General features: G+C 36.8%; 2 protein-coding genes across 4 annotated transcripts; both read right to left on the bottom strand.

The window, feature by feature from the left end:
• Window positions 1-587: 587 nt before the first annotated feature.
• Window positions 588-13,072, bottom strand: SURF1 (Surfeit locus 1 cytochrome c oxidase biogenesis protein). Of its 3 annotated transcripts, none has more exons than XM_008806287.6 (6): window positions 12,675-13,072; window positions 12,473-12,570; window positions 12,093-12,331; window positions 7,875-8,040; window positions 6,223-6,506; window positions 588-1,001 (listed from the first exon to the last, which is right to left on the bottom strand). In XM_008806287.6, exons 1-6 carry the CDS (start codon window positions 12,919-12,921, stop codon window positions 932-934), a joined length of 1,104 nt encoding a protein of 367 aa, XP_008804509.5. In that variant the 5' UTR covers window positions 12,922-13,072; the 3' UTR covers window positions 588-931. The 3 variants fall into 3 exon arrangements, with proteins under 3 accessions (XP_008804509.5, XP_008804510.5, XP_088557221.2); XM_088701095.2 differs by lacking the exon at window positions 588-1,001 and adding an exon at window positions 3,146-3,370 and having other exon boundaries at window positions 12,675-13,052; XM_008806288.6 differs by lacking the exon at window positions 6,223-6,506 and having other exon boundaries at window positions 12,675-13,052.
• Window positions 13,073-16,082: 3,010 nt separating this feature from the next.
• Window positions 16,083-24,066, bottom strand: LOC103717775 (ADP-ribosylation factor-like protein 8a). The gene is made up of 6 exons (XM_008806286.6): window positions 23,784-24,066; window positions 23,084-23,165; window positions 22,965-22,997; window positions 22,746-22,867; window positions 16,517-16,678; window positions 16,083-16,403 (listed from the first exon to the last, which is right to left on the bottom strand). The coding sequence occupies exons 1-6, from the start codon at window positions 23,819-23,821 to the stop codon at window positions 16,286-16,288; spliced, it is 555 nt and encodes a 184-aa protein (XP_008804508.1). The 5' UTR covers window positions 23,822-24,066; the 3' UTR covers window positions 16,083-16,285.
• Window positions 24,067-24,888: the final 822 nt, after the last annotated feature.

Below are 24,888 nucleotides of genomic sequence, written 5' to 3'. Positions count from 1 at the left end.
TCTAGCTGTTCAATTGATTATTCCAATGAATACCAGCTATACATTCTGACTAATTATTCCACAGGAGTGGCATGTATTTGTTTCAGCTTCTGTTCTCAATTCCTTATTTACCACCATATAGGATCCAAAACAATCTACCGAAGATGAAGTACAGACAAGCAAAAAAGAAAAAAAAAATTCTTTAAAAGCAATTTTTTTGGAATTTAATTTTTATAAATAAAAAGTATTTTAACTTCTACACCACAAAGACCATGAACCAAACTATAATGATCAGGTTATTGGTTGAAATAGTCATTATGTTGCCAACCTATATTTGGAAAGAGGTTCTGCAAAGATCTAAATTAAAAAAAAAAAAAACATATTGAAAAATTTAGGGCCTAGAATAAAATGGGGATACCACTAGATCAAGTGTTCAGGGAATAGCATTCATGAAACTGATATGTTGATTAACTGCAAAAAATCTTATGTATTATTGTTTCCAATGGGTAAACTCTAGGATTTCCAAAAGCCAGATAATAACCTGAATGATACTTTCAGAGGCATTTGAGCAAGTTGTTTTTTGCAATGTTCTTCAAAGGACCACAGGATTGGTGCTTCAACAAATATGCTGAAATAATAATGTACATAAATCACATGAACTTACAAAAATGCAACCAAAGCATGAACATATGCTTTCATGATTTGATCTTAAAAAGAGATACAGCAAATTAACTTGCTTCTTCCAAAACGAAAAAGAGGCAAATAATTAAGGGAAACATTTTCATGTTTGAATTACATTACAGCTGAAGGAGACTGCTCTGTGGTATAATGTGACAAATTACCATTTAACTGCAGGAACTAATTTTGTTGGTCGTCAAAAATACTCTCCTGAAAAGAGTATGATAAAGTTTGTCACTGAAACGCCTGACAGCATGTGTATAACAACATTTTGCTATCTCTTTATCTTCTTTGGCCTTATTCGCTTGATAGCCATGAAAGTTACAGCAGCTGAGAGAGAGTACCTGAAGACACATTATCAGTGTCAGATCAGATTTGAATAGCTCAGATCTGGTTAACATTTAGTAGGTTTACACGAAGAGTCTTAGAAACAGAAACAACCCCAAACCACATCTTCAGATATTGACATAAATTCAATCAAATTCTTTATTAGATTTTCTTAGTGAATAAGGTACAACAAGACTTTTGATCTGTGCTACATGGACACTTGTGTCTGGCTCCAAGAATGCGATATGTATCGGGCACATATCTCTCTATTATTTCAGCTTTTACAAATAGATGGAAAATTTGACTCTTCCAATAATGAGTTCAACCCGGGCACATGTCTCTCTATTATTTCAGCTTTTACAAATAGAAGGAAAATTTGACTCTTCCAATAATGAGTTCAACCCACCATAAATATGTTAAAAGTGATTTTTTTCCCTTTTTAGAGATTGGTTAAGGACATAGATGTTGAAATAACTTTGAGAGATACCCTTTTTTTAGTACCTCTAATCAAATTAAAAAGTTTGAGAAACACATATACTGAAAGATCCTAACAAATAATATCTTCTAATATTTTCTTTTATACAAAATTTTAAAAAATAAAATTGTACAATATTTATAAATAATATATAATTTAGTTGAAAATATTTTTTCTCTGTATCCTTGTATCCTCTTTTTTATCTCTTGCCGAGTCAAACGACATGTGTCCAATTCTCATATCCATATCCATGCAACACTGCTTTTGATGTATGAGCTAAGTCTCTACATGACCTTTCATGGGAAAGCTATTGTGTTTTGAAAAGAAAAATACATGCACAGATGAATATTCACAACTGATGAAGTTGATTTACTTTCATGTCTCTTGCATGATGACCCTAATGTTACAGAACCCTGCTAAATGGCTGTTTACTAATTAAGATTAATGCATGACAAAAAAATGATTTCAGATTCCAGAAAGAAGGTTAGGTCTTCCTATTCAGCATCCAAAGAGGCCTCCCTAGGCAAACTGGTTTGCTCTTCCACAGAAATGGAAGAACAAATTCAAGTAATAGATAGACACAGGTTTTTTTTCATAAAAAAAAACTTTGTGAACCTTAAGAAAATTTGAAAAAGAAAACTCAGCAGACCATAACAATTATATGTGGAAAAGGTTCAACAGTTTGTGCATAATCACAAACTTGAAATTGGTGATTATCAAGCAAGTGCACCATTTATAGTTCAATGAATTGTGACATCACTTGAATAAAGTTTCAAAAATAAAATAATCATATTATATCATAATGATATACATATGCCAAAAGACAAAACAAAGAAACAAACGAAATAATGCACATGAAGCACCAAATCTCAGCAGTTCTAGTTTAAAACAAATGATTTTATTTTGTTTCTTTTCAAAATTAAGGCATCAAAAACTTGTGGATGAAAATATAGATGCAAGCGACGATTAACTTCTCAATGAATTTGAAGCTTTTGTCTATCTTGTCCTATGCCATGAGGAATCCTCCAGAAGTTTGAATAACTTTCAAAAAGTGAGTAAACACAATCACATCACTCTTGTATATATCAGAGTTGAAAGCATAATGGTCCAGCAAGAGCAGTTAGACCCTGGCCTCATCATCCATAGACCAGAAACCAAATGATACTCCAACGTCCAAACACCACAGGTATAGTTTTAGGGAAGAATTGGCACCTTCTTCCTTTTTTGTTGTTGCTGTCAAATATTTTGCACATATCAACAAAGTTATCTGTTTTTTTTTGAATTTATCTCCAACAGTCATAACATGTCAATTCTCTAGATATACAAATTCTATTTTGTCGAATTTCCTTGTCTAAAGTTCCCCTTAATGTCCATCATTAATCCAGTTCTTCAGTTTCCAATAATCCTTCAATTCCCAGGAGAAGGGACCATTCTTGTAAAGAGAGACATCTCCTGCCTTTATTTGCCCCCCTTCTCTAGTTTGGAACACTTCAAGGACCATTAACACCACAAGATCACCACAAAACATTCCTTAACCTGTAGCAGACCCTTAATTTTCAGAGCATCGATGGGCTCCACCATTCCAAGTTGGATTGATCAATAAAGATCTTTTCCTCAATCTATTTTGTCTTTTGCTATTAAGTGTACCTTCCACTGCAATAGTCTTTACAGGTGTCTCTGATAATGCAATTCTGAATTCTGCTTTCCACACAACTAAATTCTGATTATCCCTAAAAACTGCCTTCCCTGATTTCTCATAAAATCACTGCACTTGGACATCACAGTGCACTCCCTGGTACTTACGAACACTGTAATTGCCTGCCTTAATTGCTCATATAATCACTACACTTGGACATTGCGCTGCACTTTTTGGTACTTTCAGACACAGTGTCCAGCTGTATCAACCAGTACCTGACACAGGTAAGGAGATACCATTTTTAGATGTTGACTCTTCCATGCATTCCAAGTGAGACTTTAATATACATACATACAGTGAAAAGTCAGAAATTAACCTTCTTTATTAAAATACAGTACAATGCCAAAAAAAACCAATATCAAGTATCATCAGCTAGTTAACTACTATGGTTTCAACATATTGTATTAGATAAAAGTGTCGTATGCCAGACATTTTGAAGTGTCAAACAATTTAACATCCTTTATATGCTTGGAACAAGTGCCCACTATTTTGTAACATCATAAAGTTAAGTGTCAGCGGCATGAGGCATGCCCACCAGTAGCCAGAAAGCACTTTCCATGCCGCATGACAAGAGATGTGCCATGCAGCGGACTGCAATAGTCCCTCGGACTCGAAAAGTGTTAACGAAAATGGCTGATCCAATAGCAGATTCCGCTGTGTTGGCCTGGTACCCAACTGTACCAACCCAATGCCAATACTGATCAGCACAAGCCAACATTGGTCGGCACTTGAAACCATTAACACTACTTTAACATAGAACTACTGCCTAATATCATAAAATATAGAGTAAAAGTTACAGAGAACCAATTCACCCACCTATGGTTGATTGGGGCCCCCAGTGTGTAATCAGATCTTAAAGATACAAAGCTTCTCAGCAGAAAAATCCAACCCAAAAGACCTACAAGGCCTAGCAGCAACAACAGAAGTCAAATCATGAATACATCATTTCAATTTGGGACTTGGCAACTAGATCTACGAAAGGATCTTATATTTGGACCAGGCCGTTTCTTTCAATGACTGCCTATAAGGCCCCCAGTGTGTAATGGCCCTTTCTTTCAATAGGAAATCCCCACTACTACTCCACAAGCAATGCTTGGCTATAAGCTACCTAGGGATCTTATATTTGGACCATGATCTCCCCATACCCTAGGACTACATTTATGTAAATCCTTCATCACAAGGAAAATTCCAAAACTTTGCTTCATCTTCCATTTGTGCCAAATACCCTTGCACACGACAATCACCATGCTATAAGCTTATCAATTACCAAACGACTCAATAGATTGCCCTGTTCAGTTGCTTGATGAAGCCCCTCTTCAGACCAGTCACCTCTTTGTGACCCACCTCACAAGCTCTAGCAAAGAACTGAAAAACAAAACCTTCCTCACCTCCTCTACAGTCCGCTCATTCCATGCCCCTTGAACCTCCAATACAAACCCCTAGCAAGATTATAATACATATTTAAAGGTTGCTGCCCTCTCACCAGCCAAATCCTCTCTCCCTGAAGGACCTTCTCCATTACTAGAAACTGAGGTAAATATATACACTAGAAAGTCGATAACAAACATCACCAAACAAGTTTTGCATCTAGTCCATATGTAATTTTGTATCTTTAAGTTTGTCGACATCAGATGGTCCACTTGGATATAAAGCAAGAGAAACCCTGATCTGATTAGTGCACTAGTACTTGAAACCTTGTTAACACTACTTAAACATAGAGCTACTGCATATATCTTAAAATATAGAATAAAAAGTTACTGAAAACCAATGCACCTATGGACCCTATGGTTGATTGGGCCCAGCAAAGTGTAATTAGATCTTAAAAACAGAGAAGATTTGAGATTGAATCCAATCAAAAAGACCTACAAGGCCTAGCAGCAACAACCAAAGTCAAATCATGCATATAGCACTTCAATTTGAGATTGACACCTAGATCTACCAAGTTGTATGCTTAATGGCCCTTTCTTTCAATAGGAAATCCCCGGCTACTGCTCCACTAGGGCTCTTATATCTGGACCATGATCTTCCCATACTTTAGAACTAAATTTATTAAATCCCCCATCACAAGAAAAATTCCAAAACTTTACTTCATCTTCCATTGGTGCCAAATACCCTTGTACATGACAATCACCACATTAGAAACTTATCAATCACCAGAAAAGATTGTCCCATTCAGTTGCTTGATGAAGCCCTTCTTCAGACCGATCACCTCCTTGTGACCCACCTAGCAAGCTTTCGCCATGAGCCGAAACATAAAACCTTCCTCACCTTCTCTACAATGTGCTCCTTGCGCCTACCTCCAATTCAAACCCCTCATTAGTTTATAACAGAGATTCAAAGGTTGCTGCCCCCTCACCAGCCAAATCCTCTCTCCCGGAAAGATCTTCTCCATTGACAGAAACTGAGATAAATATATACACTCGAAAGTCAATAACAAACATCACCAAACAAGTTTTATCCCAAGTCCGTATATAAATATTCTTATCTTTAAGTTTGTTGACATCATATGGTGCACTTGGATATAAAGCATGAGAAACCCTGATCTGATTAATGTACAAGTAGACTTGACTTTTCTAAATGATATTAGCAAATGGAATTAACCAAATAATCAAAGTTTTAAAAAAAACACATAAGACTAGCCCACTTTCTTTCTGCAACTTTATAACGTCAGGGAATAAAATCAAATTATTCCATAATAAAGGAGCATATGAGAGGTTGATTAATTATGATATCTTGATTTCCTGAATCAAACACCAAAAGTCCCTAAATGACCATTGTCATGAAACATAATCTACAAGCCCTATCCAAGCTACTTAAGATTTAAAGATTCTGCTTCGTTAAAAATGAACATCCCTGGAACTTTGCTCCAGCAATTAAAACGTAAGAGCAAGCACATGTGCACTTACACACATATCTGTGTTTTATTAATACAAAACTATTACTGCTTGAAATGACAGACATGGGTTTTATCAAGTGCCTGAAATAATAGATGAAAACATAAATAAAATGAATAACCAGAAGATAAAGGCAGGTGCATGTCGTAATGACTGTGAAATAAATTGCATACCAGGTTATTGTATAGTTAAGATGGTCCTGTGGCATGACTGAATAACGTATCAAGCTGTTGACATCTTTCGGAACAGGATAAGGATTAGTTGCACTAACATCATCATTTATGTCTTCAACGTAGACGGTATTCTCAGGCAGACCACAAGCACGAGCAATCATGGGAACATCAACATAAAACCACTGGCCACTGTTTGGATCATTAGCTGGAACAAATATGCTTGGTTTCTCACTTCCTCGAATTACTCCTATAACTCTTACAGGAGCCATGGCAGGCTCTTCAGCCTGCAAACTTGGAATTACAATTTGGGATAACCAAGTCAGCTTCTAAAACTTAACTTTAGACAGAGTGTCTCAAATATCAGTATTTACTTTATTACTAAAGGTGGTATATACATGTGTGTGTGTGTAAAAGAAGGGCATCCAAGTGCAGGAGGTTCCCATCACTGCAGCGTCTAGAAAGAGTCAGATGTCCGCAGCCTTACCACCGCATATGGAAAGGCTATTTCCATATTTCAAATCCATGACACCCGATCACAATGCAGCAACCATATCATTGCGCCAAGGCCCACCCTCTAATAAAGGTGATAGAAATGAATACATCAAAATATACGACGTGTAGTTACCAAATGATACATGCACGTATAAGCAGACAATATATTGCACACACCTTTTCCCCCTCCCTAGCATTTGACCTAACCTCAAGACATTTCAGATAATGCACATACACACACCCATACCAACACATGCATGTAGGAGCATAATATTTATGTATCAAGGATCGAAAAAAATGCTAGGTGTACTTGCTATGTGTCAGCCCTGAGTAGGTACAGGAGGGGCAAGTGTGCCTCTGAATCAGCCAAACGAGGACCATATCATTGTATTAAGGTATATCGACCCCATAGAGACCTTGTATCGCTCAGTACACTTTACAAACGATCATAGCATGCCAGCCAGCTATCAATATGGATAAATCATCGAGATTTGAATCCCTTGTATGTGTGATGAATAAGATATGATTTAAGCAAAATTTAGATAACGATGCAATAAGATACTAGGGGAAAAAGAATATCATTGAATTTAGCTGTATATTATACAACATATGTACCATGTCGACAACATGAATTGTAGGTTTTGGGGCTGTTTTGGTAATTGTCAGCTAAATCTATGTAAAGTTCCCACAAGTCTGGCAAGGGCTGGGAAGAAGAGGCCAGTTGGGGTGTGTGAGGGAGGGAAAAGTGGACAAGAAGAGGAAAGGCCACTGAACTAGCAATCCCAAGATTTTATGATGGGGATATTGGGACCATAAACCACTCAGCTACATGCTTTGCACTCTGCCTCTATCCTCTCCTTCATGCTTCTCAGCCAAGTGATGGGAATAGCATTTGCACAAGACCTAGGGATCCAAAAAGTCCAATTATTTATTACCAGTAATCAGAATAACCTATTCTTATTTTTAGAAGAAAAATTATAAAAGAATGGCTATTATATGATGTACATTAACATGATGTGCTTGAAACCCAATAACAGATATCAAATCTCAGGCCAGGTTTGTCAATAGGCATACCATATCACATTAATACAGGCATTCTGGGATCAAACAAATAACTAGATTAACGTCACAAATAAATCAATAAGTTAGTGAAAAATAACCTTGGAAACTGCAGGACTCTTAGACCAAAACTTCCACCAAACGTTTTTCTGAGTCTGCTTGGCATCTCCTAAATTTGAAGCTCTCTCAACATTCTGCGACTCTTCTAAATTGTCCCGCCAGCCCCGAGGGACCCATCCTCTGTTAACAAGAATGGGCAGCTGCAGGCTGACAAAACATTTATTAAAAAATTATATTAGAAAATTCAATGAATGAAAAAATTATTTTATCTAATCAAGACCATGCTAAAAGGTCATAATTAGTAATTGCTGCAATTCATGAAAGATTGCTGATATCCAACTTGATTTTCCTCAATACACAGGATCCATAATATAACTAAAATTGGTAAGGTTCCAACAAAGAAATAAAAAGTAAGTATTCCAGGAATTTTATATTTAATACATATTAATTGTGGAAATGTAACTCAAGCATTATATAACTTAAAGCAATAGCCGAATATCTCCTTCCAGTCCTGTATTAATCAGTAATAATAATAGACATATATTTACTATTTAGTACATGTCTTATCAACATGGTATTAGCTACACAGTATGTTTACTTGATTTATCATGGTTCTATGTTATTTGGATTTCAAATAGTACATCATCCATTTAAGATCATTACTGATCAAAATATGGAACCAAGTTTAAGCTCAGGTGAAGGTGATATACCAACTGATTGTTGAAGGTTCACTATTTCCAAGGCTTTAGGTGCACAAGTCTTCCACCATGGGTGCCCTTCTAGCTACAAAGCTCTTCCATGCTCTCAGTCACTTCTATGTCTTCTAATTGTTGCACTATGAGTGATTGCTGCTGAAGCTTTATCCAACAAGCTTCTTCTTAGGTTCGTGCACCTTTTTAATTTTTCATGCCTCATTTTAACTGGATAAAATCTTTTAAGGAAGATGCAAGCTTTGAATACTATGTGGAATAATTATGGCGCTGTCAAGCAGCAGCAATGTCTAATATTTATTTATTACAATTGCAACCATCAAGCAATCATATAATCTCTAGGACCAATATAAAATAAAATAACAATAAACAACTTAAAAATCACATTTCTAAGATCCGTAAAATAACCATAATAATCAAAAAATAAAAAATGATGAACCTATACTATACCGGTACGCTATCGATTGTTGGTATAGGATAGCACTGTACTAATTCAATAGAAGACCGGTATGGTACTCGGTATCGAGATTGGCAAATCTTACTTGAAATTGAAACTTTGACTCTAAAGCCACAGTATAACTTCAACATCCTAAAACTAAACCTGCAATGACCTTTGAATATTTGATTCAAACTGAAGTAACCTTGAAAAAAAAATTTTAACAATGTAATTTTTCGATCTAATAGAAAAAGCCCAAAGCGAAACCATGCCCCTTTTCTTCCATGAGGAACATGACCAAGGATATAAGTAGCAATGTCCATACCAGTCATACCATACTCCATCTGTATGGCAATAAGATAAATATGACCTTGCTATCAAGCCATACAAGACATAGTATATCACTGCCTTTTCTATTGTGGTGACACCAAGAGGCGTACCACATGTCAGAAGGATATCAAATTGTACTGGTAACTGGTAAGGAACCAATTTTGGTACTTCAGCACTTCTACAAGACCTTGCTAGGTTTAAGTCTAAATATCATATTTTTGGGGGAGCAAATAGTTAAAGAATCCCTTGCTAGAGAAAGAGTGCGAAGAGGTGTTTCATATTTTAGTGACATTTTTATTGGATCAAGATCATTTATATGTTGATTGTAGAGTTTATTTATTTTGTTCTTCCATTGAACATGCAACTGTCTTAGAGAAGAAAATAAAGAAGATTCAACACATCTTGATCATCAAGTCTCCAAACACAAGCAAAAGTATAAAAGCAGTTATTTTACTTCCCAACCTTCAAAACCTCAGGTTTTAACTCAACTAGCATGAAAGCACAACTCTTGTCTTGGAGTTTCAACTCATTTTCACTTATAAGTCATTGAATTTATTCTGACCTCCATGGCTTCACTGTGTATCCCAACAATCCAATATAACCATGTCGTCTATGAGAACCTGAACCCAAAAAGCATCCTAGACCATAGCTCAAGCATCTTGGACCTCAAGTCCTTCAACATAAACCAAGTTTCAAAGACTTTAAACCAAAGCCTGCTACAAGTCCAATAATTAGAATTAATTGGTTTTGCAAACAACTTGCTGCATATATTGTCAAGGTTGCCATGGGTAGGCATGAGCTTGAGTTAGAAAAATTCTTAAAAATCAATAGAATTGTATGTTCTCATACATATATAGAGAGAGTCATATATGGTTCATAGAAAGCACATCAAAAGGAAAAAAAATCTTGATAAACAGAAAGGTTGTCAGCTAGTTAACTTATGCAGTCACAAAATCTTTGATTTAATTGCTTTACTTTAACTTAATATATTTTCTGTTATGTGATTTAAATTAATAAATATTCCTAGAAGCATAAAATATTCCAGCATCAATTGGCATGTAAGAGAAAATGCTATAAATGAGCTTAGCTTCTCTCTTAGAGCAAATACTTTTCACCTTAAAGAAAGAATTAACTAAAAAAACTCAATGCTGTCAATAAATCAATAAACAAACCAGTCATACGAAGATGACTGCAAAGATACTATGAGCAACAGGCTGCCAAGGCTTGGAGATGATAAAAAGTGTTGCTAAAACCTTAGGATTCATAATCAGATCTTATGATCTAGATAAAAATGGGCCTAAGCAATGGTTCCTATCCTTGGATCAGGATCAATGTAGGATCAAAAGATTTAGATCCATAATGAATTATACATTCCTTTGGATCACAAATCCAGCTTGATTACGCTAATTACTTATTAAATCATGGGTAGGTCCTATGTGACTACATGGCTTTTAAATTACTTATCAACTAAGTGTTGAAAAGTAAATTTTAGCAAGTATTTTGTTGGAGTTCATGGAATTCAAAAAACAAGTTGTGGATATTTGTCTTTTTACAGCCATATGTTAAAGATTAGTCCATGTCTTTTCCTAATACATTTTATCTAAAAGGATAGTTAAATTGGTAAATCATATATAATTTTCTTGAATAACCAAACAAAATATTCTTTCATTAGACATGCTATATATAGGCCTATATTGGTCAAAATTAGACTTGTATTACGTACGGCTTTCTATTCTCCATACATTTACTTTATAGTTGATCCATACTTCAATTGCCGCATCGTATTCATATTTAGAAGGTTCTAAAATAAATCAGAAAAAATCTTACAATCTACGATCCAATCTAATCTTGCATCGGCGATTTACGACTTGATCTTGATCTTAACAATATTGATGATAAAGATTCTTCTTTGTGTTAGGTGGTTAAGGATAATCCTTGTTAGAGCATGGATGTTGGGACCATACTACTGCATCAATACAAGACTCTAAAAAGTCGTGAGTAAAGAGATGATGGTCATTGGAACATGTTACAAAGATGATAAAAGAAAGTCATGATGAAAGGCAATACACAAGGGTGGAATCCTATCCATATCAAATGCAAAGAGTATTACAAGTCTGATAAGAGAAAATGGTTTTTGCAGTTTCAGTCACTCAACAAAATTCAAGATATTATGAGCAAATGGCTACAGAGACTTGGACAAGATTAGGAGGCATTGGAGTGTTAAACATTTAAAGATAATTACTACTGGAAAATGGATGGTGGAACTGCCACCAACTTCAATATAAATTCCCAGTGCTTGGGAGGCAGTCTTAAACCAAAGAGATGAATATGATTGTTGCTGAGACATGTACAGAGATAATAATCCATGAAATCAAGAAATGTTTGTACAACAACTGATGTTTATTCATCTTGCATTTTTTTCTTAACAAAAGTTTTCTAAATACTTTATAGTTGTCACAAAGACATAGCATCATGGAAAAGGAACAAAAGGGGTGGTATGCAGATTGCATGGACAATGACAACACTAACAAGATGGTGGAATGGAAAGGCAACGACTTATGTTTCCTCAAAACTAACTATGCATAGTTTACCTTAACAAGGGTAATATGTCATTCATTACAAAAAACATAGTTTTGTTAAAATCTATAAAACATAAAATACTACAAGCAAACCTCAAACTGAAATAGAATCTAAAACGCATTTGGCTTGATAAACAGAATGGAGTGAAATCGGTTCTCTTAATAAAATTAAAAAAAAGAGAGATAGAAAGTAAGATGACTTACCTGCCAGGATCAGTTGCCCTTGGAATCAAAGGGGTGATGACATAATATCCATTCTCAGTTACACCAGAGATGCTTCGAGAACGAGGGCCGACATAAATAGACTTGGTCTCATCAAAATAACCCTCACAAATAACCCTTCTGAATTCCGACGAAGCTACGTCATGATCCAAAGAATGTATCTCATTCCACATTATAGGCTCCGTCTCCAATCTTTTCCTCCTGTAATCCAGCATCTCTATCTGCCACAAATAAAAAATAAGAACAATGACAGCGTTGTATATATAGATCAATCAGAACCTCAAAAGAGAGTCTTTATAAATCATAACAAACTAATCTAAATAAAATTCAACAAAATCCAAATAAAACATAAAGAATGTGACCTTCTCCTGTCTGCGGAAAAGTTGCCAGGTTCCAAGGCCAAAAGTGATAGCACCGGGGAGGAAGAGCAGCAATTTGGACCATCGTCCCCTTTCTTTCTCTGGATCATGAAGAGACGGCCATTTGAGAAGCATAAAGGAGACATGGATTCCAATAGAAGATGTCGAGGGAGTTCGAGAGAGGAATAGATGGAGAAGAGCGAACCTGGAGCTTGGGATGCGGATGGACCTGCTACGGATGCAAATGATGGTGGTGGTGGAGGTGGTCGAAGAGTTGCTTCGGAGGCGGAGAAGGCGGAGAGAGGGAGAGCTGGTGCCCAGTTTCGGGGTTTGGAGAGGAGAAGTCGGTGAAGTCTTAGGGTTTTGGAGAGCGAGGGCGCCATGGGGAAGAAGGCATGCTCCGCGCTCACTGGGAGGAATAAAATTTCCAGAGGCGGTCCTGTACGATGCATCACACAAAGGACTCTCTAAAAGTGCCGCATCATCTACACGAGAATCTCAAAGCACGAAACATAACGAGAATCTAAAAGTGCCTCCTCCCTTCTTCCAGTCCCATCGCTGGCAATGGAGGCTGAACCCTTTCGGCTCAACTCTCAGATGACCGAGAAGACTCTGACCTAAAGACTTTTTGCTATATAGCTATTAAAGCTATAAATGCATTAAAACCCCTAAATAATTTTTAAATATATTTATTATTGTTATTAGTGAGTTCGTCTTGAGATATTTAAATCCATTGAGCCGCTTCTGCTTTCTTTGGGGCCAGAGCACTTGGCCTTTGGCTTTGCGTATCGAATTTTTATTATCTGAGACTGGGTCTTCCTCTCTTGTTTCCCTGACTCGAGTCATGGTTTTTGGTTTACCAGATTTTGGCTCAATGACGGAGGTTGTTTGAGCTAATTTCGGGGATAAGAAACCCTATAATTAGCTCAGATTGTTTGAGTTAATTGCCGGATTCTAGGATCGCTTCAGCCAATTACAGGATTCTGCTGTCCGTTATTGCACCATCTTGGATGGATGACGTTAATTAATATTTTTAAATTTTGATAGACGCGTCTCACTAACTGAGGCATTACAGTGTCCGGTTTCTGGTTGGTACTTGGTTGCACTCACATGAGGATAGTAGCATCATGGATAGCAAGCATTGAACTCATGCCCACATATAAAAATCTTTTAACCAAACAAAATTTTACTACTACCAGTGTTGCCACTAAAATGCTGTATCGAGGCTTGGACGGCACTCAGCTTGGCTTGAAGCCGGTGAAAATCGAGCTAAATGAGGTCAGATAAGATCGAGATGAAAAAAATTTTGTCGCCTTCAATGCTAACATGCAAGAAGTCCACTTATCGAAAAATTTTCGATGGAAGATCCTCCAATGGTTAAGTTAGAATAGTAAAGCAATAGTATGAAAAGCAAAAATTTATAGAGTGTAGTCTCCAAAAATGAGCTTACCTGAGGACTCCCAGGCCACCCTTTTATATAGAGTAGAATATTGATCTGTTACTTGATTTGGCGTGATGTGCTTTAATTGCAAGATAATGGTCGGTTGCATGTTAACAACATGAAATAATCTTGCGTGAGCAGCGCGTAGCGGTAACTATGCCGATTGTGCATTGATTACAGTGTGGCCATAATTGTCGGTCTTTATTAGCACAAGTAGAGTGACACCTCGGTTTTTACCGAAGTTGTCCACCTCGGTTAATATCGAGGTCAAGGAAGTCGGTCTAATCCGAGATCGAGATGTCTAATATTTTTTCTATCACTAGCCTTAAACTTCTAAGGCCGAACTTTATCTTAGTTTGGGTGATGAAAGTCGTATCGCTATCTTGATCAAGGACAAAGCATCTAAAAGGGAGTTTTAATGTGTCGATTGATCTTCTCAAAGAGCCATCATATCATGACTGTCCTGAGACGTCATTATTCTGGAGTGTTCCCGAGATGCTATTAACGTGGTGATTTGGTTGAATCACTTATGCCATATCCTGAGCTAACACGAAGTTAAATCAGCTCGAGGAGTCGAATTGTTACTTTAATCAGAAATCGAACAGCCAAAAGCGGAAACTCGCCGGTGATCGTCGGAAGAAATCAGGCGGACGCCGATGCCGGAGGGAAAGAATCTTGAAAGAACCGTTCACACCCCTATATAAGGGTAACCTCCTCCTTCATTTTTGCACTTTTTACATCTTTTGCAAACCTCCCCAACAGCCCGAGCTCTCTCCTAAGTTTTTCTCCGGCAAGGTTCATTCCCTCCGGCATCGGCGTCCGCCTGATTTCTTCTGACGATCACCAGCGGGTTTCCGCTTTTGGTTGCTCGGATTTTCTCTTTTTTTGTTCTTTTCCTCTTTTGTCTTTTTTATTTTCTACACCATGAGCGAGGTTGAGATTGAGATCTCAGCGAGGAGTTGGTCGTTCGACCAATGTCCTCGAGCTCAGCATTCCTCACATCCCAATGAGGCTGAGACCGAAGTCCACTCTAGCCTGAAATACGAGGTGTCAGTCCTCACCCAAGAGGAGATGGACTTGCTCCGAGCTCAACATTTCATTCCTCTCGAGTTCACTTTTGAGCTCGCCAGTCCCAAGGACTAGGTGACTAATCCTCCTCCTCAGCTCGACTTGTATGAGGAAACTCGCAGGGCCGGGCTTAGATTGCCTCTCCACCTTTTCATCGTCTAGTTGATGAGAGTTTATAGCCTCATCCTGACCCAATTGGTTTCGAACTCCTGGTGGGTCATCGTAGGTTTTCTTGCCATTTATTTTCTTCACAATATCCATGCCTCAGCTTCTCCGAGGATGCTTCAATTAAAAAGGCATCCTTGAGAAAGAAATTGGTGGTATTTTTCTCCTTGAAAGGGCCATCAATTGATTCGAGATACTCTTTTTTTAATTCATGGGTGGAAGGAGAGATTCTTTTTTGTTTCTTCTGAGCAACTATGGTGGTTTGAGACCCTATGGAGGACACCTCGAAGTCTTTGAACCGACCTCCACAATTGTCTGGGGATAATCAAGGATCATTAGATACTCTTCTTAAATCGAAGATTCCTTCGCTGCAAGAATTGTTGTCAGAGGAGATACTAATCAACGTTGGCTTGAGCCCAGCCGACCTTCAGGGTAAATTTTTTTAGAATATTTTTATCTTTTCACTTTGTCTTTAAGTTTTATTGTCTAACGTTCTTCTCGGCTTGCAACTGGTGCAGCTATGAAGACCGACCTACCGTTGATTCGCAAAACTATACACAAGAGAGCGGCTATGACATCTAGGGGTGAAACCCCTCAAAAGAAGAAGACAAAGAGAGGATCTACCTCAGGTCCTTCCGAGGCCATAACCGAGGTCTCTATTCCTGAGGTGCTGGAACCTCGGTCGAAAAATATGGTGCTCCACCTCGAGGTCGAGATCGTATCACCCATCAGGGCTTACTCTCCTAAACCCACCATGTGTATTCGCAGCGAAATAAGGTTTGCAGCCAATGTAGGATTATATATGCCTGTATCTTAATCCCTAGCAGAATGAATGAATCCATCCAGAATTAATTTCTTCAGAAAACAATTGAAATCATTTATTGTTTATTGTCTAAATGCAAAGATAGATATATTTTCACACAAATCACTACAAGGACATAAAGCACAAGCCACCAAGTTTCGATATCATGAAGTGTTTTGCACAAACCCCAGGAATCATCCCACTCCCCAGGCAACCATTCAGCACATAAGAAGTTGGCAGCAATTACAAGATCAGAACCCCAGTTAGCCAAGTGCAGAACTCACAACAACTCAATGCCCAGAGAAAACAGGGAAAATCTAAGCACCACAAGGCTATATCCTCAGTTTTTGGACTTCGAGTGCTTCACAAGCCAATCTATTACAGAGTCAATGTTCGTTGAGTTCTTGCATGAGATCATGAAACAGCAAACTTCTCTGTCAGTGATAGACTTCAGGCCCCTGCAATGCAGAAAATGATGATTAAGAAACACAGCAGCTTGTATTGATCAATTTGTTTTATACCTTCCTCAGGGACAACCATATTCTTGGGTTGGTAAATTTTAGTTACTTACATCTCCTCAGTCAAACCTTGCTTAGACAGAGCTTCAGGCTTATCGATTTTGTTTCCAAGGACCAGCAATGGAATCCCGCTCAATGATGGCTTGCTTAGAAGGTCATGAAGTTCACTCTTTGAGATTGGCAAGTTATCGCGATCTGCTGCATCAACAACATACCTGCAAAAATAAGAGGAATTCCACAAATATATTAGAAAGCAGTTCACCTTACATCTGAGGTATGAGAAGAAGAAAATAATTGGGACAGAGCTTCATGGTCATGGTCATAGAAAAACTCGCAAATATACAAATGCATGTATAGACCACATTTACCAAAGTGACAAACAAAATCTCTAATTGCATCAACTATTCCTGTAGACGCACTTATAGAATGATTAGTAAAGTCTACAACCAACATCTTAACAAATGCTGTGTTTCTGAGACACTCCATCAGCCCACTATCTAAAAAGATGTTCAGAGAGAAAGTAATATCTCATAAGGGTGTGCATCCAACAAAAGAAGAGTATTATTGTAAGCACCCTCGGCAAGCTGTTATCATACCAAATTAGCAATGATATTTATGTAAGCTAATTTAGCCCTTCATATAGCAGAACAAAGCATTACATGCACGTGTGCAACATAAAAAGTTTTACTCCAGTTATCGTACATGGCTCTTATGAACCCCTAGTTGCAATTCATTGTTATCAAGGCTACATCCTCCTCAACACAAGTCTTTTTCAATCTTTTCTCATAAATAAACCCAGGTTATACCAGGTTTTTCTTTCCTCTTTCCTAGCCCTTCAAGACATTCCAAGCCCCTCTTTTTACTAGGGCAGGGGCACAATACATTTTCATTGCACATGCCCATATTAAGAAGCATAATTTAATTTGAAGAAACAAAGAGACATAAGCCATTTACCCTGAAAATATTGTGCTTTTTATGCCACCTTGCCTATCATGAAGGCTATATCAATATATTCAAGTAGATAGTTCATACAGCAAGAGGTAAAACTGAATAATTACCTCCTCAGAAAATGCTTGTGAAGAAAAAAGTATCTAGGCAAATTTTGCTCACATCATTTATACACCGCAAGTTTACCCCATCACTGAGAATATTTGGATACTACCACTTTAGGACAAAGCTAATGTTTACAACCTGGAGATGCCGAACTATATTCATAAACTCAAGATTATGAATTGGCCGAAGATGTGGACGGTATTCAAAAGATATGTCACTTGGGATGAATGTCAAAAGGTAATCATCAAGGTTTTTTGTTTTCTTTATTTCCATTTGTTTTAATTGGTTATTAATAATTTTTTTAGCAAGACTTCTAAAAGAAGTAAGTCTACAATTGTGTTTCATTAACCTGAAGGCATCCTTATAACAGCATAAGCAAAAATAGAAATGTTTAAGCATGGAAAATAAATTTCAATAATTAACATTCTCCTTTTTCTTTTTTTGATCCGGCACTTGGTTTTGAACTTAAGTTGGTAATCTTTATCAGGTATCAATGAGGCAAGCTAGAATGGTTTGCACACAAGCTTAACTCATTGGCCAAGCTCAAATAAGATGTTTAAGTTTTGAACAAATATTAAGCCATGGAGCACGCTTGATTAGAAAAAATAATCCAAGTCGAACTAGGACATAATTGACAAATTTAGACCAGTTTGATAAAGATAGACACTATACAATATGTACAGCTAAAAGCTAGAGAAATCCTAGTATACTACAAAATTAAAATTTTCTCATGACTGAAGGTGTAGCTATTTAAGTATCTCTAACATACTAACCCACAGGATTTCAAATATAGGCCATATGATAATGTACTCAGGTAGGCCAAGTCACATAAGCCAGCTGAGCCTAAGCCTAGAAAAGCAAACAAGAAAAAAATGAAAGGGGCCAAGCCCAAGGCTTTTGTTAAGATAAGCCAAGCTAAACAACGCTCACTTCCCCTGACTATTTTAGTATTTTCCAAGATACCACGTGAAGGGATTTTGAATTTATAGGACATATGACATTGTGCTCCAGTAGGCCTGCAACACATAAACTGAGCTGAGCCAGAAACTAGAATAAGTCAAAGCTGTCAGAAGGATCTCAAATGTTGAGAAGCTGACCAAGTCAAAAGGATCTCAAAGATTCTGGCACCATTACATCTTGATGATACTCAAGAAGTGGAGCCTTAAATTTGAGATTTAGCTATATCAGTTATGATGAAAATGATGTTAATAGCAGGACAAAGGAATGTAGAAAAGAAGAAGCTGACGTGCTTACCAAGTGACATCAAAAAGCTAACCTTCCAAGGTATAACAGCCTTAAAATTCTGACACTCAAGTAAAAATAACTACTTCTTTCGCAGTTTGGACTCTAGATGAACCGAAAGGCAATACTAAGGCAGATCCTAATGAGAGCCATGTATGATAATACTGTTGGTTGGAAAAGACAAACGTGTAAGATGAGAAAGAAAGGTGCAGATGGATCTTCCTGTCCCTTATACCGAATTTGAAAGGAAGCAAGGGAAGAAGAAAATATACAATTAAGGATTAAAAACACCAACCCCAAGCACCTTCGCATATAGAACAAAGCCCCTAAGAGCAAATCTACAAAAACCTCTCAGCCTTGCAACATGATCATGTCAAATTTGAGTATACCTACACCCAAAAATTAAGAAGTAACAATTGAGAGGATGAAGAATTAAATGACTAGTCAGACTAAAAAATCATTTATGAGAAATAGATATAACAAGAGCATATATCAGATGAGTTTTCAGTAGTAGTGTCTTGGATAAACCCCAAAAAATATTTCCAAACTCAATTACATAATAGTTTTGGAATGACTCATCTAATTGCCGCATGACATGGTAAATGAAAGTAAGTTTATCAACAAATGTGTGAACATGTGGGTGTAGAAGATGATGATGATGTTGGCATGTAGCATATCTAGGAATTAGACAGTTAAAAGTACAACAAAGAGACAAGTAGTGTGAAAAGAGGGTAATGTGACAAGAAATATAAGCTTCAAATCTTCATTGATAAGAATGAAGCCACTGCAGGGGAGGGTGGATTTTAATTTAAGGCACCGAAATGAAGACTAAGCAATCTATAACAGAATTATGAAAGCAGTAAGAAATAAAGTTCTAGCATCAATAGCTATATCATAAGGAAAAGCATGGGAAAAGATACCACCACAGACTTATTTTGTCCCATGATTTTTTCAAAGTAGAAGGTTTACAGGAACCAAAAAAAAGTCTTTAAACAAGAAGAAATGCAGCAAAACTAGGATAGACTAGATGTAATATGCATCACTCACCACTTATTATATGCAAAGATGCCCAAACAGATCACTGCAAAATAACCTAACATGAAAATAATGGGTTTCCAACTTTTAGTTAAGCCTCCAACTTCATCCATTACGATGTTGCTCTTCAAAATTCAAACTTTTTTTTGATCATAAAACACATTTGCTATGGCCCAAACCAAGAATTGTAAAGAACAAAGCTTGAGCCTTGGCATTAGGAAACTTGTTTACAATTTGTGCAGATGGAGTCACACCTAAGCACAACTAATGCAACACAGCCATAGGTAGCCCAAGGGACCCAATGAATTCTTCTGATTCCATTTCATCACTTTTTCAAGGGCAAAACCAGGTGCTAGAAAAGTTCCAAAACAAATGTGGCTACTGTTTGAAGATCAAGAGTATAAAAGGCAAATATTCTTAAGTAAGATTTCACCCAGACTTGAGCTTAAAAATCAAAGATCAGCACAAAAAATGACTCTGAAAGGTTCCAAAAACATGTGTAATGCATGAAATAAGCAGAGAACAGCATCGGGTGTTGAATAGTTTAACAGTGATTCACGTATGATTCAAAATATTCGCAAAAAATGGTATTATTGAACAATTCATTCAGTTGTAAAATCATTTGATCAAAGAGACATTCAACTTAGTGTGTTAAAAAGTCTGAAATAGGATATACATGGGCAGTAGGGGGCAAAAACTTTCCAATAAATGATGAGAGGTATAAAATTAAAACAAAAAGAATAGGCTGATGGTTGAAGAAGGAAGAAGATGAGGCTTATTTATAGGGACAAGTAAGAATTTCATGACTAAGGAAAAAAGGCCAAATTATAGAACTAAAGAGTTCCTGTTCAATACATAGTCTGTGGCAAGAAGACACATAACTTTCACTTCATGAGATATCAATGAGTTAAACATGTATACCCAATTACCCAGGAAGCACAATTTCAATTTGTCAACAACCGCAAATTTTCCCAGCATGCATTAACTCCCAACATTTTCACCTGACTTGATAATGTTCATGTAATTACCTTCCATCATAAAAATAATGCCTCAAGTCATTACTCAACAAAGAGAAGCTTTTTCAATGATAAGTATTGGTTGGGAAACAGATTGCATCGGGAAGAGTCAATAAAAGATGGTATGATTATGGAGAATGATATGTAATATTTTCTCCTTCATATTTGAAATAAGAGATGAGTTTACAGGCATATAACCATTGGACAGATGAACCCTCTTAGCTTATCTTCAATGATATTGTCCAATAAATTTGATGCCGTCTTGTGATAAATGCTGTCAAGAATGTGTGTTATGTGTACTTGTTCATAGTTTGAATATCTTATGGCCCCTTAATAACCTGAACTGCAATTAGAAAGACTTCTTCGGAAAGAATAAGAGGAAAAAAAGCACACCACAGTTTTTGATACATATGCATTTGTTCATATGTCATCATGTGACAAATTATCAAGAATGAATGTTCAGTGAACTTATTCATAGTTTGAATGTCTTGTCAATCCTTAATAACTTGTCTTACAATTAGCAAAGCTTCTTTGAAAAGAATAAGAAGCAAAAAAGCATACCAAACTTTTTGTTGCATATGCATTTGGCAGGGTTCTGTGGCAGGGAGCACTGGTTTCTCATGCATTGGACCCCAACTGTCTTATGCATGTAGTGTTTTCTTGTTTTAAACAAGTGATAGTTAAAATACATAATTAAATTTATCTTATCAAAAAGAAAGGAGAATAAGCTTTGCATATGGATTGAAACGAGTAGCCTTGGTGGCATGAGTGTTTGGGAGAGGGTTTTACCGCAGAAATGCTTTATAAAACTGGCCTTCTATGTAACATCAGTTTCAACATATACTACAAAGAAAAGAAAGAATAACTTTCATTATCTCTTAACCTACTTCAGCTTGAACAAAAACAGGATCAGGCTTCCCAAGCATACAGACCCCACTACTCTTTCTTAAGCTAAGGTCTAAAGTTATTCCAAATCCGAGATGTTATTAGGGAAAAAAGAAAGTTAACACGACCAAATTTACAGCTTTTGCAAATTTGATTACAGTGTACAATTTGTAATAATAGAGATAAGACCATGTACCTGAGATGCCATGCTACAGGTACATGCAGGAAAGCCTTGTACAGAATTTGTATCATACATTACATGTACAGGATCACAGTTATTATCTAAAAAAGAATATTATTAACAAACCAGTTGACATGTATTTTGCATGACAGACATGTGATGCAACAGTTCCAAAATGAGATCTCTAGCGCTGTGGAAAATTGATGAAAAAAGGATTACATGATAACTGCTGCAATAAATCAAATATTCAGACCAGTTTCTGGATGAACTTAAATTTTGTACAGTAAGGACCATTCTGACAGTCTCAGGAAAGGTGTCTTGAATGCAAATAGAACATGATCTGTGCCATATAATACAACCATCAAAGAGTGCAGAAGATATCAAGAACAATGGAGTACCTATGTTAATGTAAAGCATGCCAAATGATATGCACAAATACAATTTACATTAAGTTTCACAAACTCAAAGTTCTAGAAAACAGAATGAACCCACATGCTTTAAAAAATGCAATATGTAGTGCAAGCAAACGTGCTAGCTAACAACAGTTACAGGTAAATCTGAGACATCTGATAGGAAATTCCTGCTTTCTTTTCAACATATTCCGTCGAAGGATGCTCACTGAATCATCAAAAGATTCATCCCAGGCAACATAATAAAATAAATCGAATTGCACATACATGAATTCCGTACAAAAAATCAGGATATATCATTGTCATCGATTATATCTATATGCAGTGTATAAATAATATAGAACAAAACACTACGTGCAAAAGAGTAATTTGAGTAGGTCATATATGCAACAAGTAAGATGCATAGCCATATATCAACAGCTAAAGTAAGGCAACAACAAATTTAAGATAAAAAGCATACACAATGGCAGATACTGCACGGCAATATCTCTCCCACATACTCCGAAACCTAGGCTGGCCCCCCAGATCCCACAACTTTATTGTGACATTTCCCTTTGTCACCTTCCTCATATTGAATCCAACCTAAAGAACCAATGCATGAATAATATTAGGACACAAAAGCTGGTGGTTTATGAAATAAGAAACTAAAGGTGCTCCCCCAAATGTAAAAATCACTCACTGTAGGAATCATGTCCTCACTATATCCACCAGTCTGCATAAGTAACAAAATATAATTAATGTCAGAATACATTCCACTAGCACTTGAACATATATAAGCAAGCATCCAAATATACATACTGCAATGACATTCACGAGTGAAGTTTTCCCTGCATTCTGAAGTCCAATTAAAGACAGCTCCATTTCTTGCTTGAAAAAGAGGCTAGATTGTTAAATGAAACACACAAGAACACTTCATTAGATATTCATGAAAATTAATTCCAACTAACAAAAATCAATTATGAACAGAGCAAGTCGATGAACATAAAAATATCAACTAATTATGCAATATAATTCATTTATTTAAAACAAAAAAGTGACAATGATATATCGTTATCTTCCGAGCTTTGCTAGAACTTTCCCCATTTTTTGACCTTAATCTGATTGAATTCTCTATCCCACCATAACAATCAAATCACATAAGAAGAGAACTAACAAAAAAATGATTAGAAACACATCTAATTTTCCTCCTTTTCCTTCATCCCATCCTCTTAGCCCCATGCCATTTGACATCACCAATTCACCCAATTAAACAATAAAACAGACAAAACTGCAACAAAAAACAACCAAAACACCCGAAACATCCCACTCAAACCCTAATTCCGTCCCCTGCCTGCACATCAAAACTACCACATCACCATCCAAATTAATCCCCACATGCACAAAAAAAAATAAAAAGCTAAAACAAACCCAACTTCAGAACGAAGTTCGAATCCAAGAAACAGCAATCAGTTTTCCTTGAAAATGCGGGTAAAAGAACCAAGCGACTCCCGGATCTCACCTCCGAAGCCAATTGAGGAAAGCTTCCCACAACCCCATGGCGGAATACGGATCGTTGGAGAGGAAGGGATCAGGATCGAGGAAAAGGAGGGGAGGGAAGGAGGGACGGAACCTAGGGTTCGTCGGAACGGAGAGTAGAGATATCGGAGCCTTTTCCTGCTTTCCTTTTTTAACTGACAGGGGGAACGGACCCTCAGCTCTCCAGCTCCGTCTTTGACCGTGGCCCGCTGTGAGAGAGAGCTCTCTCCGCCCTTTGCCCGCCCACGACGGGAACCGTAATAAAAGTCCCGGAAAATAAAAAATTATTAATAAATTAAGCATTTTTTTTGCGATGAAGATGTGATGGACGGTGGGTGTCGCGTAGAGCGTGGACGGTTAGGGGAGCCTGTAAGCTTCTAAAGCCCACTTGTCTCTTGACACGTGCCAACTGCCCCCCCGTGTGTTTTAGCCAACCGGCCTTCTTACAATTAAAAGATTACATTCTTTATTCAATTATTTGTCGTCTATTTTCGTTCCTGCTGGACACGTTAGCTGAATAGATGGCATGACAGGCTAAGGAGACCAACGGTCCTGATTGATTCATTGCCAATAAGCCTATATTATGTCTCTTTTTAGTGCTCCATGATTTCTCAAAAGTTTGATGCTTGGTTCATTACAAAGTTACTAAATTATTATATTTAAAAAGGATAAGTACTAAGCATATGTGATGCATGTGATTGGAAAATTAGAAACCAAGCAACTTACAAGATCGGCAGAGAAAATTGTAAACAAGGGATGTAGTAGAATATTAAAATAACTTGTTAAAAATAAATATTAGTTTCTACAAAGCTACTGATCTATTTGATTAAAATATTTATCAATAAATAAATTTATAGTGTACTGCCAACATATATAGGGAGAGAGAATGTACTTTATTTCATACAAGAGGACTCTCTATTTCAAAATCAATAATGGGACTTCAAATAAAAGATTTATTGTACCACTAAAAATGCTAAGAAATCAAATATTACATATTTTAGCAGTTTATAAGTTATGCAATATTCGAGCATAAAAATGGATTATTTCTACATATTTTAAGACATGAAGGATGACTTTTATATGGTATG

This window comes from Phoenix dactylifera, chromosome 7 (assembly GCF_051530095.1).
Source record: "Phoenix dactylifera cultivar Ajwa chromosome 7, Ajwa_hap1_PhDact_Kaust_v1.1, whole genome shotgun sequence".
In the NCBI taxonomy this organism is placed as follows: Eukaryota; Viridiplantae; Streptophyta; class Magnoliopsida; order Arecales; family Arecaceae; genus Phoenix; species Phoenix dactylifera.
Note: the sequence above shows the minus strand (reverse complement) of the source record. Positions and strands in the feature narration are given on the sequence as shown.

Excerpts from the sequence above, each read along its gene's own strand:
- SURF1 (XM_088701095.2), bottom strand. The coding sequence starts at position 12,921 with ATGCATCGTACAGGACCGCCTCTGGAAATTTTATTCCTCCCAGTGAGC. Across the intron at positions 12,571-12,674 it reads ATCCGCATCCCAAGCTCCAG|AGAAAGAAAGGGGACGATGG; the intron begins GTTCGCTCTTCT and ends TTCATGATCCAG. Across the intron at positions 3,371-6,222 it reads CTTAACTATACAATAACCTG|GTACTGGTTGATACAGCTGG; the intron begins GTATGCAATTTA and ends TACCTGTGTCAG.
- LOC103717775 (XM_008806286.6), bottom strand. The coding sequence starts at position 23,821 with ATGGGGTTGTGGGAAGCTTTCCTCAATTGGCTTCGGAG. Across the intron at positions 23,166-23,783 it reads TTCCTCAATTGGCTTCGGAG|CCTCTTTTTCAAGCAAGAAA; the intron begins GTGAGATCCGGG and ends TTAACAATCTAG. Across the intron at positions 16,404-16,516 it reads CAAGGTTTGACTGAGGAGAT|GGGCCTGAAGTCTATCACTG; the intron begins GTAAGTAACTAA and ends TCTGCATTGCAG.